Genomic DNA, 12,117 nt, shown 5'->3' with positions numbered 1-12,117 from the left:
GAAAGTGAGGTCCTATCCTTTAAAAAAAAAAAAAAAAAAAAAAGGAAAATAAAGCCTCTGGTGGTTCACACCTGCAATCCTAGCTACTCCGGTGAGATCTGACACCTGCAATCCTAGCTACTCGGAAAGCTGAGATCTGAGGATCACAGATAAAAGCTGTCTCATGCAAAAAAGTCCCTGGGGACTCTTATCTCCAGTTAACTACCTGAAAACTGGAAGTAGTGCAAAGGCTCAACGTGGTAAAGCTCTAGCCTTGAGCAAAAGAGCTCAGGGAGAGAGCACTTAGGCCCTGAGTTCAAGCACACAACCAAAAACAAAAACAAAGCAAAAACAGATGGAGGTGTAACTAGCAGTAGAACATCTGCCAATCAAACATAAGGCCTGTAGTTCAAATCCAGTTCTGCAGCATTAATGAATTAAACAATTTGTGATGTCTTTAGTATATATTTCTGACATCTATCTTCAGAAACTTAAATAATCACTTTACTGAGGCAGGTTATCAGGTAATAATAAAGTGAGCTAGATGTTGGTATTTTTTCAAAATACTTGCTTAGTGGCCCAAGCTTCCTAGCAAGAAGAGTTAAGTGCAGTGGACCCCTTTTGTAGGAGTCCTCTCAGGCCCGCCTCCATATTATGTGAGAGGCCATTGATTGATTCAGGGCTTGTAATTACAAGCTGTTCGGCTGACTTCGCTTCTAGCAGGCTTCTCTTGTCTGAAGGCAGAGTTGCTGATCCAACCTTGGTGGTTTCTTGGCATCCTTAAGTAATGGTTCCAGTTACACAGACAAAGACCCACTGAATGAAGCCTGGTGTGATAGTATTTAAAAGTACAAAAGCAAGATCTATTTATTAGCGTTTCCTTAAATGTAGACAAATCTGTGTTGCTGATTCTTTACCCAGTTTATATTCTCCCCCAATTTAGAGACACTCTCCAGTGCTCAGAATTAACATCGGGATGTCGTTGGTGCCAAGGACTAATAAGGAAAGGGGGTGCTGATTGTTGAAGGTAGTCAGGAAACAACGAGGATAGGGAAGTAAAGGAAGAGATGGCCAAAGGTGGCGTCTCCAGAGACAGGCAGTAGGTTGGCTGGAAATCAAAGGATTAGATGCTCTGGGGCTGTTATCAGATAGACTTCATTCTGGCAGATTCTGTGAGGCCCAGCCCCAGCCAAGCAGCCCAGACACACTGTGGGCCTCAGGTGGGTCCCAGGCAGGTCTGCCTCCTGAGCATCACATGGGAACCCCTATGGAAAGGCACACTTCTGGGGGCTGGGAAGGTGGCTCAGTACTACTACTTGCCTCACATGCATGAGGCCCTTGGGTTCCATTCCTCAGCACCACATAAACAGAAAAGACTGGAAGTGGTGCTGTGACTCAAGTGGTAGAGCACTCGCTTTGAGCTGAATTGCTGAGGGACAGCGCCCAGGCCCAGAGTTCAAGCCCCACAACTGGGGGGGGGGGGGCGGGGAAAAAGAAGAAGAAAGGTGCGCTTCTGTTGCTGGGCGGAGTCTGTTCCGTGTGCACAACGGGCTTCTTTCTTCTTTTTGCCTGGCATCTGGGAAACTGAAACTGTACTTTTTTTTTCAGGTGATTTTTAATCTATAATACATGCTTTGGTTCTAAGAGAATAAAAGCACTTAAATGCATTTCCAGGATCATGTTTCTTTTCTGGAAAGAAAATTCAGCTATTTTGCTTTTACCTTCAGACTTTATTTTGGTATTATTTTCTCCCACTTTTCATCAGTCCCTATAAATAGGTAGTTCAGCCAGGGGCTACTGGAGATACTCTTACTCACTGTACAGTGTAAAAAACAACTGCTCAAAATCCCAGATGCCAGAATTACAGGGTCATAGCCTTTGGAAAACCTAACTGCAGGAGGGGTCCTTGACCCAGCAGATAGTAAAGGCACGTGAAACCTATCCTGAGAGTTTCTAAGGCAAAATGAATGGTGGTCAGATGAGTCGGACCCCTCAGCGTCCTTCAGAGAGTACAGGCAGAGCATCTGCTGGTGAGGCTGTTCGCAGGTGCTTCGAGGAAAAGGAGCAAGCCTTCCCCAGGAGACAGAGAGGCGGCCACCTCTACTCCCCTCAGGCCCGCCCAACTTCATGGGAGCTGGCTGTTCAGGTGGGAGCTGTCATGTGTGCTCGTGTTTTGACAGGTGACCTTGGGGAAGGTGTTGAAAGTGATCGTCGTCATGAGGAGCCTGTTCATTGATCGAACCATAGTGAAGGGTTACAATGAGAACGTCTACACCGAGGGCGGCAAGGTAAGCTTCCTGGAGCCTGGGGTATTATTATTATTATTAATTTTCAGTATCCCAAACCAAGTCCATGGTGAATGACGTTAAATACTAGCAATCGTAGCTGACATGATCCACAAACAGATTTGTCAGTGTGAAGATGAACACTGTACAAACAGCATCTCATCCTCTCTGCTCGCCGTTTTCATCAAGCTTCTGCTGCTTGCTCTAAACCTGATGCCCTTACTTGAATTTCTAATTTATCACCTTAGACCCCGGTTGCCTCATTAAATGTGTCTTCTGAGGAAATGGATATTTTATTTTCCAAGTCAACTGGCACATCAATAGCCCAGGGTTCAGCACTTTGCTTTCCCAGAACCATGAGGAAAATTCAAGTTGGTTTGTCACAACCCAATGACATTTCTTTTTTTCTTTTTCTTTTTTTTTTTCTGGGAAACTCACAAGTCACCCTCAGGAAGTCACTTCTGCTACTGAAAGACTCCTTCCCCTGGGAGATCTGTTTCTTGGGAAGTTCACCCATGTGGACCCCTAATTTCTTCAGGCCACAAACTCCATATGGCTCTGTGAAGAGCATCGGGGGGATGCTAATGGGATCTGACAGCCTTCATTTGTGTCTGCTCCCTAGTGTAATGAGCACCCTGCCTGGGAGACCCACCGGCTTCTGCCCACCATCTCCCCGCCTGGGCCTCCTCCCTGCCTCAGGAACTTTCCCTTCACCTTGGTTTCCAATTAAAAGTGTTTGAAGTCTGTTAGTACTAGTACTTAGCATCCATGGCCTCATTACAGTGAGAATAGTGTTCTTCAAAAACAGGTGATGAGTGCGGCTAGGCACCGAGCGGCGCTGCGCAGAGCGGTCCTGCCGCCACTTACCGGCATGAGAGCGGTCAGCCGGCCGGCAGTTCACAGCCTCCAGAGCACTGGCTCCGGGGGAAGCTTCAGACCAGAAACTTGGTCCCGCTTTCCCCAGTTTCCTTAGTGATGGCCAAGTGTGAATAGGGAGAATCTGCCTTTGGTCTCACCTTCAGGAACCAAACTATCCCTGGAGCAAGCAAGGAGAGCCCAGTGGGAGATGAGGCAGCATGGCCTCCCGTGACTCTGAGCTCCGGTTTCCAGAATGGTCCCCACGCGGGGTTGCTGTGTGCCTTCACCTCAAAGGGTTCCATGCCGTAGTCACACCTGGAGGAAACAGCCCTGGCCTGTTTGCAAGTAGCTGGGGGAGGGTAAATCACAACAAATACACAAAGTCAGGATGCCAACGAAGCACCCTCGATTTATTAAGGAGTGGAGACTGCCTACTTTGCAGTTACCTTTAACATCCCGTTACTGGAAGTTCCCCATACTGAAAATCTCCAAAGTAAGTGACATAGGCACTTACCTACCTGAGGAGTACTCACTAGCTAGCACTGTCTCCATTGTGCAGCTAGAACTAGGGGAGTGGAAAGTGTCTGTGTGCCCTCTCCCAGCTGCGTCAGAGACTCTTCACCCCATCCTCATCTGACAACCACACAGAGATCACTAGTCCCTGCCTCTCCTGCAGGCCTTGCCCAGATGCAGCTCTACCCCTGCACCGTCTCTTCCGCATTCCTTTTCCTGTTATCCATCTCTCTACCAAAGTACTGGCTCTTTTCTCATCGCCCCTTGTAGCTAGTCTGTCAGCAGGTGCTGGCTCTCCCCTCCTGAAGCCCTCCCATTCAGCCCCTCCTGTCCACATCCTCACTTGAACTCTGACAGAATCTCTGTTCTTACCACTTCACGTCTGGTCTTCAGTCTTAACTTGCTCCACACTTGGCTCCCCAGGCTGCCCCCTAAAGTACATAGCCACAGGACTGTCCCCTTGCCTTTCCAAGGAGGAAGGGTCAGGTGTGGAACTTGTCAAAGGTTGAGCAACAATGAATTACAGAAAGCTCAGTTTGCAATTGGAGGCATGGCTCAAGTAGTACAGGGCTAACCTTGAGTGAAAAAAAAAAAAGGCAGCAAGCTCCTTTTTGTTTTTAGGCAGTGCTGGAGATCAAATCCCAAGGCCTTACACATACTTAGGCAGCTTTATCTCCAGCCCCAAGTTCAAGTTCAGTATCTTTACTGGAGTACGTCTCAGAGCCTTTAGTTACTAAAGGAGTGAGCATGTGGTTTTGTTCTGCAAGGTCACCGAGTTGGTTGGGTTTTCCCCTTTTTTCTTAGAATATATTAGGACACTGGCATCTTGCAGAACACATCTGAGAACCCTAGCTCCTTTCCAGTGTGCAAACGCCTAATTATTGGCCTTGCTTTCTGGTCTTGGGTGGCACCTTGGCACCCACTAGCATGCTGCCTCTCCCTGTGGGAGCTGCCCTGCCAGTCTACCCAACATGCCCTCTCCCACTCTCTCTCTTCTGCCTTTCCTTGCTGCCCTGTGCTTGGGATCATGGGCTCCTGAGGGGGCCACCACCCCTTTGCCTCTAAGTCGTCTTCACTTGGGACACAGCCAGTGAGTTGTGAAGTTTTTACCGGCACTACGATTAGCACATCATGGGTGTTTGTGTATACTTCTGTCTTGCAATTAACAAAAACACTAAGGATAAGACATTTATGGCCACGGCAGGTGTGCGGCTCACACTTACTACAGCATCAGCGAGTCCTCAGAAATAAACCGTAACTGGGTGCTGCTGCTGTCACTTGTGCCCTGGTGAGGAAGTGTCCCGCCCACAGCCACGCAGGGCCAGCCCAAGGCTGGGTGGGCTGCTGGAGCTTCTCCAGGCCCAGACCCCCTCCTGTCACTCTGTGTCCCAGAACAGAAGCCTAGTTGTGTGCGGGAGAGGATGCTGAAATAGCCTGCTTAGGATGTGAAAATGTTTAGCTGGACTCAAAAAATGAGAAATGGGACTAAAAGCAGCAGCAGGAATGGAAGTCGTGAGCAAGGCTGAAGGCAGCACACACGAGCTCCCATGTGGCTTCTGGTGAGAGGTGGGTGTGGCCTCCTCAGATTGTGAGCCAGGAACCTGGTTGGAAGTGTGGTGGGACAGGCAGCCTCTTGGTCCCTTTTGTAGCCACACAGGGTCCTCCCAACTGGCCAGAGCAAGACTGAGGAGGCAGGCCCCTTTACATTCCCAGGGAACGTGGTCACATTCGGGGAAGCAAACTGGCTTGCTCCAGTTGGCCCTTGACAAGTCACCAGAAGAAGACGTGGAGTGGGGCTGAGTGCCCCCCACTCCCCGGGAGTGCCGGCCCTTGGGGCATTTGCATGCAGGGGCCATTAGTGCACTCTGTGGCTTACAGTGTCACACATCCCATCAAGCTAGCCTTTGGAAGGTGCTGTGGCAGCTGAAGGTGTGGTCAACCAGAACAAATCGTCATTGGCAGTTTGGCTGTTGCAAAGTCACAGTCCTGTAGTTTGCTAAGTTTGTGGAGCACAGCTGGGACACTGGGTGTGGCTCTGAAAGTTGCCCGTGGCCTTCACCTCTGTCCACCAAACACTGCCATGAAGCCAGACTCACTGAAAGGACTTATTGTCCTTAGAGCTGTGGGGTGGCCCACACCCCCCCCATTCCTATCCCTCCACCCCCCCCCCCCCCCTCATTCCCAGCCGCAGCAGGGTTTTCCCCTCAGAAACCGTGCCAGCCAGCAAGGCTGCGTGGGCAATAGCAGTAATGCGCTATGCCCGGATGGTTACCTGGGATGCCAGCTTTGGGTCCCAAGCACTGATTCCTCGAATAAAGAATGAAAATGCTGTTCAGACTTACCGAGCACTACTCATTGTAATCAGAGAGAGCCGTGACTCAGCATGCTAAAAGGCAGGGTTCAGAGAAAGACCTGGCCGCCGTCCTGATTCTATACCAGTCGGACTGCAGTGAGGAAGCAGAAGGGCCTCCGTTGAATCTGTCTTATTAGGGGATTTAGGTTATGTTAATGCTATAGCTTCATTAATTACCCCATATCAATAAGAAAGGCAGCTTTTAGCCTCCAAGCGGAAGAGAGGGAAAGAGTGGAGCTATCAAAGGGAGCCTTCAAAGACAGCCGAGCTGTCTCCAGGGTCATTTCTGATCCAGTGTTCTTCCCACTTCAAAGTTGGGTGTGTGTGTGTGTGTTGGGGTCGCGAGGGCTGGGGGAAGCTTGAATCTGATTTCTCTAATAAGTGTTGGCATCAGCCCCGTTTGATATTAGATGCAGGGAACATTTTGATTTGTTATAGCCTTTGAAATTGTTCAGACGACCTTCAGAAAAATGGCCTCCTGTTACTTCTGGGAAGAAGGGTGAGAGCCGGGAAAGGGGAGCCCAGTTTAAGTCCTAGGCAGACGATGCCCTGGAATTGTGCTTACAGCAGATTTTCAGTAACAAATGCATGTCCTGATTGAAAGTGAAAAGTTGAAGACTAATAGACCCGCAGCGCTGCATTCCTCTCGGGGCTCCTTCGCTCCCCAGTCCTCCAGGGAGGCAGGCCGGGAAGATGACCACAGAGACAGCACAATAGCTCTGAAAACTTGGGGAGCCAAAGAGAGACGAGTCACCATTGCCTTCACCCCAAAGGGCACGTCTTTCACCTTTTGACCTTGCCCAACAAAGTTCCTAAAGAAAGGCTTTGACAGCAGAGGCTCCTGCGTGGCTTCCAAGTTTTATTTAGGCAGATCCATTTCGCATCATTTAAAATGCTCTGTATGTGCTGCCTTTTGAAGTGAAATAAAGAATTGATAACGTTCTGATAAGCTGCCAGCGTCTTCACACACTGCTGAGTGAATTTAGCGGCCATCACTGTCACACAGCAGCCTGGCGCGGATCTGTGAGGCTGAGCCCGCCAGGAACACCCCCAGAAGAGCTGGCAGGCGACAGTCCGTGGAGAGCCAGGCCGCTGGGCCCAGACCTGCGCCCACATACCCCACTCATCGGTTCACTCTGGGGAGTCACCGTGGTGGCTTGCCGTCTCCACGCCCGTCTCCTTGGCAGCTGGACTTGATTTGATCATCTTTACCATGCAGGGATTGAGCGGATGGCGCAGATAGAGTGGGCTGAGGGCAGTCATCGTAAACCTTCCCGACCTCCTGATGTGACAGGTGACGGCCGTGGTCAGTGTCAGCATAACATTGCCCACTGGTGTCAGGTCATTCTGAGTCTGCTTTTCCATGAATAAATCTGATTTGTCAGGATTTTCACTACTTGTCCTTGTACATCGAGGCCTTTTCACATCTCGGGGTTGGTCCTGAGCGAGGCAGGAACAGGCCCCAGTCCTACCCCACCACGCCTTCTCCAGTCCCCAACGGTGGGCTGAGTGGCCGCAGGGTCAGCCACCAGTCACAGGCTGACTTCACCCTTTCAGGTCTTGCGCTTACACAGCCTTCTGAGGGAAGCATCACTCATTTCCTGACACCACAGTTTGGAGAGATGTCTTGTTCACCAGCCTGAAGACTTAGAGTTGCCAGGATGTTCCTTGATTTGAATGTTCCAGCTAGTAAAAGAAATTGGTAATCATACTAGTCGGTGCAGCAGATAAGCTGGCACTAATAAATATTCGCTCGGATCAGCTCTGCCTTCCTGAAATGAATTCCTGAGATCTCCTTGGCCCCAAAGAGAGTCACAGCGCTGACTCCAGAACACTCACTTCAACGGCTTTCTTCAGCATAAATCTAGCAGAAAATCAAGTCTAGGCCACCTGCTGTGTGTTCCCAGCAAAAGGGGAGCTCATTGTCCTGGGGAGCCTTTCTCAGCCTTGTGCACCCTGTGAACAGACTGCATTGTCCAAGGTCCTTCTGTCCCAGATGGTGGAACCGCTGCCCAGGGTCCCGAAGAATGCGCACAGCCTCCTTTGAGAAAGCGCCCGCCCTCCCAGTAGGCTCCATGGGCTTTGAGAGCCCACAGTTAGACCGCAGTTTCCGGCGCTTAATTAAACCTGCGCGTGTTTCTCTCCAGATGATTTTGTTATTAAAAGGTTGGGTAGAGACTGCACGTTTTTTTTTAAGATCATTTTCTCTCATAGCTACCACTTTTCATCTCTGCAGATTCTTCCTTCTCTTTTTTGTGCCTCTGTGTTTATGTCTTGCTCCATTTACGTGTGACAGGAACAGGCAGGAAGGATAAACAGTAAAGAACTTCAGAAGCAGCAGCTGTGAGCTCAGAATGTGAGCAGAACGAGATGCGTTCCAAGTCCAGACATTGCTGTTAAGAGTCCTTGGCATCTCCCTCCCTGTCATCTTGGCAGTGATTTTGATAGAACTGCAAGATGCAGGGAGTCATTCTTATTCACCCTGCATTCCTTGCACGGCCTTTAAATGCTGCATTTGTTATACTCTGGGCTAGACTGCTCACCGAGAAGAAACGCAAGCCTGGCTTCTTCTCCCAACACCACCAGCTGCCCGACACTGATTTTCTTCAGCAGAACTGATCATCGGGAGAGTGAACGTTGTGTTATTTCTCCCCCCAGGCTTCCCTTGGAGTTCGCTCTGTCACTTTTCCCCCTGTCAGTTGTTAACCTTTCAGTTCTTCCTCCCGCCCATTGGCTTAAGGGACTTGAAAATGGATGCCACCTCTCGCCTCTCATGGGCAGCTCAGCCAAAAATGGGAGGAGGGGTCTGCCAGGAGTTCTGGGGGTATCCAGGAAAGAGCTGGTATAGGCGGTGGGTGGGGGTGAAGGTGTGCCAGGCAAATGAAACTCTAGCGTCATAAGCCCTGGCATAGGGCTGGGAAGCCCTGCACACGGCCTTCTCCCCCGCCCTGGCCTGCTCTGCTGTCCAGCCAGGGGAGCGGGAGCGGAAGGAGCCGAACTGACCATGAACCCGGACACAGCACCGCCTCCTTTCCCAAGATCTCTCCTGAAAGCCATGTGTGGGTATTTTCCTCAGAATAGAAGCAGAGCTATGAGGTGGCCGGGTCAGGTGGGGCACTTCTGTTCCTGTGGTATGTCACAGCCACACGGGGACTGACCTCCCGCTCCCCTTATGCCGAGTCAATAATGGCACGCACACGCTGAGTGACCGTGGTCCGCTTTCTGCCTTCTGCCTTGACCACTGGCCAACCCCAGAGGCCGCCCCAAGAGGCCCATTCGCAGGCCCTTCAATTTGCTCAGCTCCTGACCTCCTATATTAAAGCGGACACACAGGGCTCCCTGGCCTTACACCCTCCATGAGCCGCATGCGGGCACCAAGCCAGAACGGCTCCCGACATGCTTCAAAACAGCCACAGGGCACTGACTTGGTATATTGTGGCACCTGGGGAACCCAGAATGGGGAGAACAAGTTAGTGAGGTGCTGTGAGTGTCCCAGGGTGTCTGGAGGACTGGTTTGCAACGGGCCCACCCACATCGCAGCGGGGCCTCAGCTTACTTGTTTGTCAAGTTGAGGCCCCCTAGACCAGAGTTCCTGACCAGCCTGGCATCAGAGACAGTCGCCACTAAAGTCAAACAGGACCAGGATCCAGAGCCTGCTCCAGGCCTCCTAGCTGAGACACTCAGGGCAGGGAACAAGGAATCTGTCCATTTAAAAATAATTTTTTTTAACCCCCAGGAGCTCTGGGTGTCAGTGGTTCACACCCATAATCCTAGTTACTCAGTAGGCTGAGATCTGAGGATCGTGGTTCAAAGCCAGCCTGGGCAGGAAAGTCCGTAAGACTCTTACCTCCAATAAACCACTCACAAAACTGGAAACGGTGCTGTGGCTCAAGTGGTAGAGTGCGAGCCTTGAGGGACAGTGCCCAGAGTCCAAGCCCCACGCCCGACCAAAAAAAAAACAGAACAGGAGCTTCTGATGCACAGTTAAGCTTGAGTACAACCTGGTGAGATTCCTGAAGCAGGCCTCATTCCTGTGCTTGGGCTGCGAAGGGCTCTGAACTGTCATTGTCGTCATCATAGTCGTCTTCTTGAGGAGTGAGTGTCACTCTGGGACTGAGTGCAGAGAGAAGGGGGCCTGGGCCGTGCGGGCAGGAACGGTGCTCAGCTGGACACTGCTGGGTTTCCTGCCCTCACAAAGACCTGGTGTGTCCCCTTCAGGACCTGGAGAGCGGATCCGGTGGGGAGGGCAGAGGCCTCCTGCCCTCACTACGCCTCCGTTCTGTATAGGCAAATTAGACAGAAAACAAGCAAACTGAGATACTGGTGCTTCTGGCCAGTTGTTAAAACAACTTAATTTTGAAAAGGCAAGGAGAATCAAGATGTAGAACTAATATGATAGGTAACTGGGAAAAAACCTCTGATTGAGTAGCATTGGGCCTAAAGGAGGTATAGGAGAAGCCCTGGGTACAGAGGCTGAGACAGGGCTGGCACGAAGGGAGTCGTGAGAAGAGTCAAGGTCAGGAGCCAAGGTCAGTCAAGGGCTGGAGCAGGGCCTCTGGTTACTTCCCGGTGTGCCTTCACTTCATTTCCTGGAGCCAACCACAGATGGAGAAAGAAGAAACTTGATCAGGATGTGTAAGATTCTTTGCAACCCCAGGATCCTGCCCTGGATCCGAGTTTATAATAAGAATAGTAATCATTGCAGTATGGTCTCTCGACCAGAATGGTAAAAACTGATGTTATCATTCTCTCTCCTTCCAGCTTGATATATGGTCCAAGTCCAGTTTCCAGGTGTTCCAAAAGGTAAGTCTCACTTTCTGTGTCTGCTTGAGGGTCTCTAATCAGAGTGACGAAGAGCCAGACATAACCAGTGTTCCCTGTATGATTCCTTGTATGACATTCTGAAGTGGGGCACCTTAGGGACAGACAGATTGCTGGTTACCTGGGGGGAGGGGACAACTGGGATTGGGCCCCATGGGCAGAGCAGAGGATTTGGCCCTATGAGGGCAGGGGACCAGCCCATAGGAACAGGTGCCAATGTGTAGAATGATGGAGGTATTCTGTCTTAAGTGGTGGCAGTGAGGACTTGGTACATGGGGTCGGTCTACAGGACGTGGAGTTTACTCTATGGGGCTTAGACTAAAACCAGAGGCTTTTGAGTTGTTCCAAGCTCTACCAAGCTTTGAAGCTTGCCGTCTCAGAGCCCTTTGGTCTGCTCAGGTCCCTTCAGAATGCCTGAAGGAAGCCAGCACTTGCCCCACCTACCCAGTGCCATTTCCTGCTCTCAGGACAACCTTTGCAGATGAGACTTGCCCATGAAAACCCAGAAGGGAGGGAGTGCTAGAAACGTGCACAGGACTGGAGACACCACTCCAAGTCCTGTGGCTCCCGTAGCACTGGACTGTCCACCCCATGGGGAGCGGCCACTGTTTCCTTCATTCCTCCATCAAACTCAACAGCCGTTCTCTGGCACCTTCTGCTGTTGACCAGGCACTGTACCGAGTCCAGAGGTACCAGGGGCAAGACAAGGGAGTCTGTGCCCAAGGGCCACAAAGGCACAACTCTCAGCTTAGGGAAGTCAAGGGGGCCGCTGTGGGGAGATGTAAACTGAGGCAGGCATGGCCCAAGAATGGGAGGAGCCAGTGGAGGGAGAGCGCTGTGGCGGGGAGGGGTGGGGGACAGTGGGGATTGGCACAGGCCCTGGTCAGGCAGGTGTCGGGAGGCGTGCATGGTGCAGAATTTGGCTTGTGTTCCAGTTCAGTGAGAAGCCCTGGGAGATTGGCACAGAGGACTCTAGGTGTGCAAGGGGCAGAGGGTGAAATTCATACAGCATAACATTACTATTTGAAAGTGAAGATTTACTCTGCATTTAGTCCATTTACTATTGGTGGTGCAGCCACTACCTCTGTCTTGTTTTATTTACATTTCATCTTCCCAAGAGAAAGCCCAGGCCTGTGATGTGGTGATCAGAGGGTCTGTAACATGGTGATCAGAGGCCTGTAACACTGTGATCAGAGGGTCTGTGACATTATGATCAGAGGCTTGTGACATGGTGGTCAGAGTGTCTGTGATGTGGTGATCAGAGGCCTCTGACATGGTGATCAGAGTGTCTATGACATGGAGATCAGA

At 50.8% G+C, this 12,117-nt stretch overlaps 1 protein-coding gene across 2 annotated transcripts in view; it reads left to right on the top strand.

The window, feature by feature from the left end:
• Med27 (mediator complex subunit 27) overlaps positions 1 to 12,117 on the top strand; it is a 177,803-nt gene that overhangs the window by 149,380 nt on the left and 16,306 nt on the right. For both annotated transcript variants that reach the window (XM_013021240.1, XM_013021241.1), the window contains exons 5-6: positions 2,160 to 2,267; positions 10,750 to 10,791. In XM_013021240.1, the coding sequence (XP_012876694.1) occupies positions 2,160 to 2,267; positions 10,750 to 10,791 (150 nt within the window). The remainder of the gene's footprint in view (positions 1 to 2,159; positions 2,268 to 10,749; positions 10,792 to 12,117) is intronic.

This window comes from Dipodomys ordii, unplaced genomic scaffold (genome assembly GCF_000151885.1).
Source record: "Dipodomys ordii isolate 6190 unplaced genomic scaffold, Dord_2.0 Scaffold55, whole genome shotgun sequence".
Taxonomy (NCBI): domain Eukaryota; kingdom Metazoa; phylum Chordata; class Mammalia; order Rodentia; family Heteromyidae; genus Dipodomys; species Dipodomys ordii.
The sequence above is the reverse complement of the archived record's forward strand: the minus strand, read 5'-3'. Positions and strand labels throughout refer to the sequence as shown.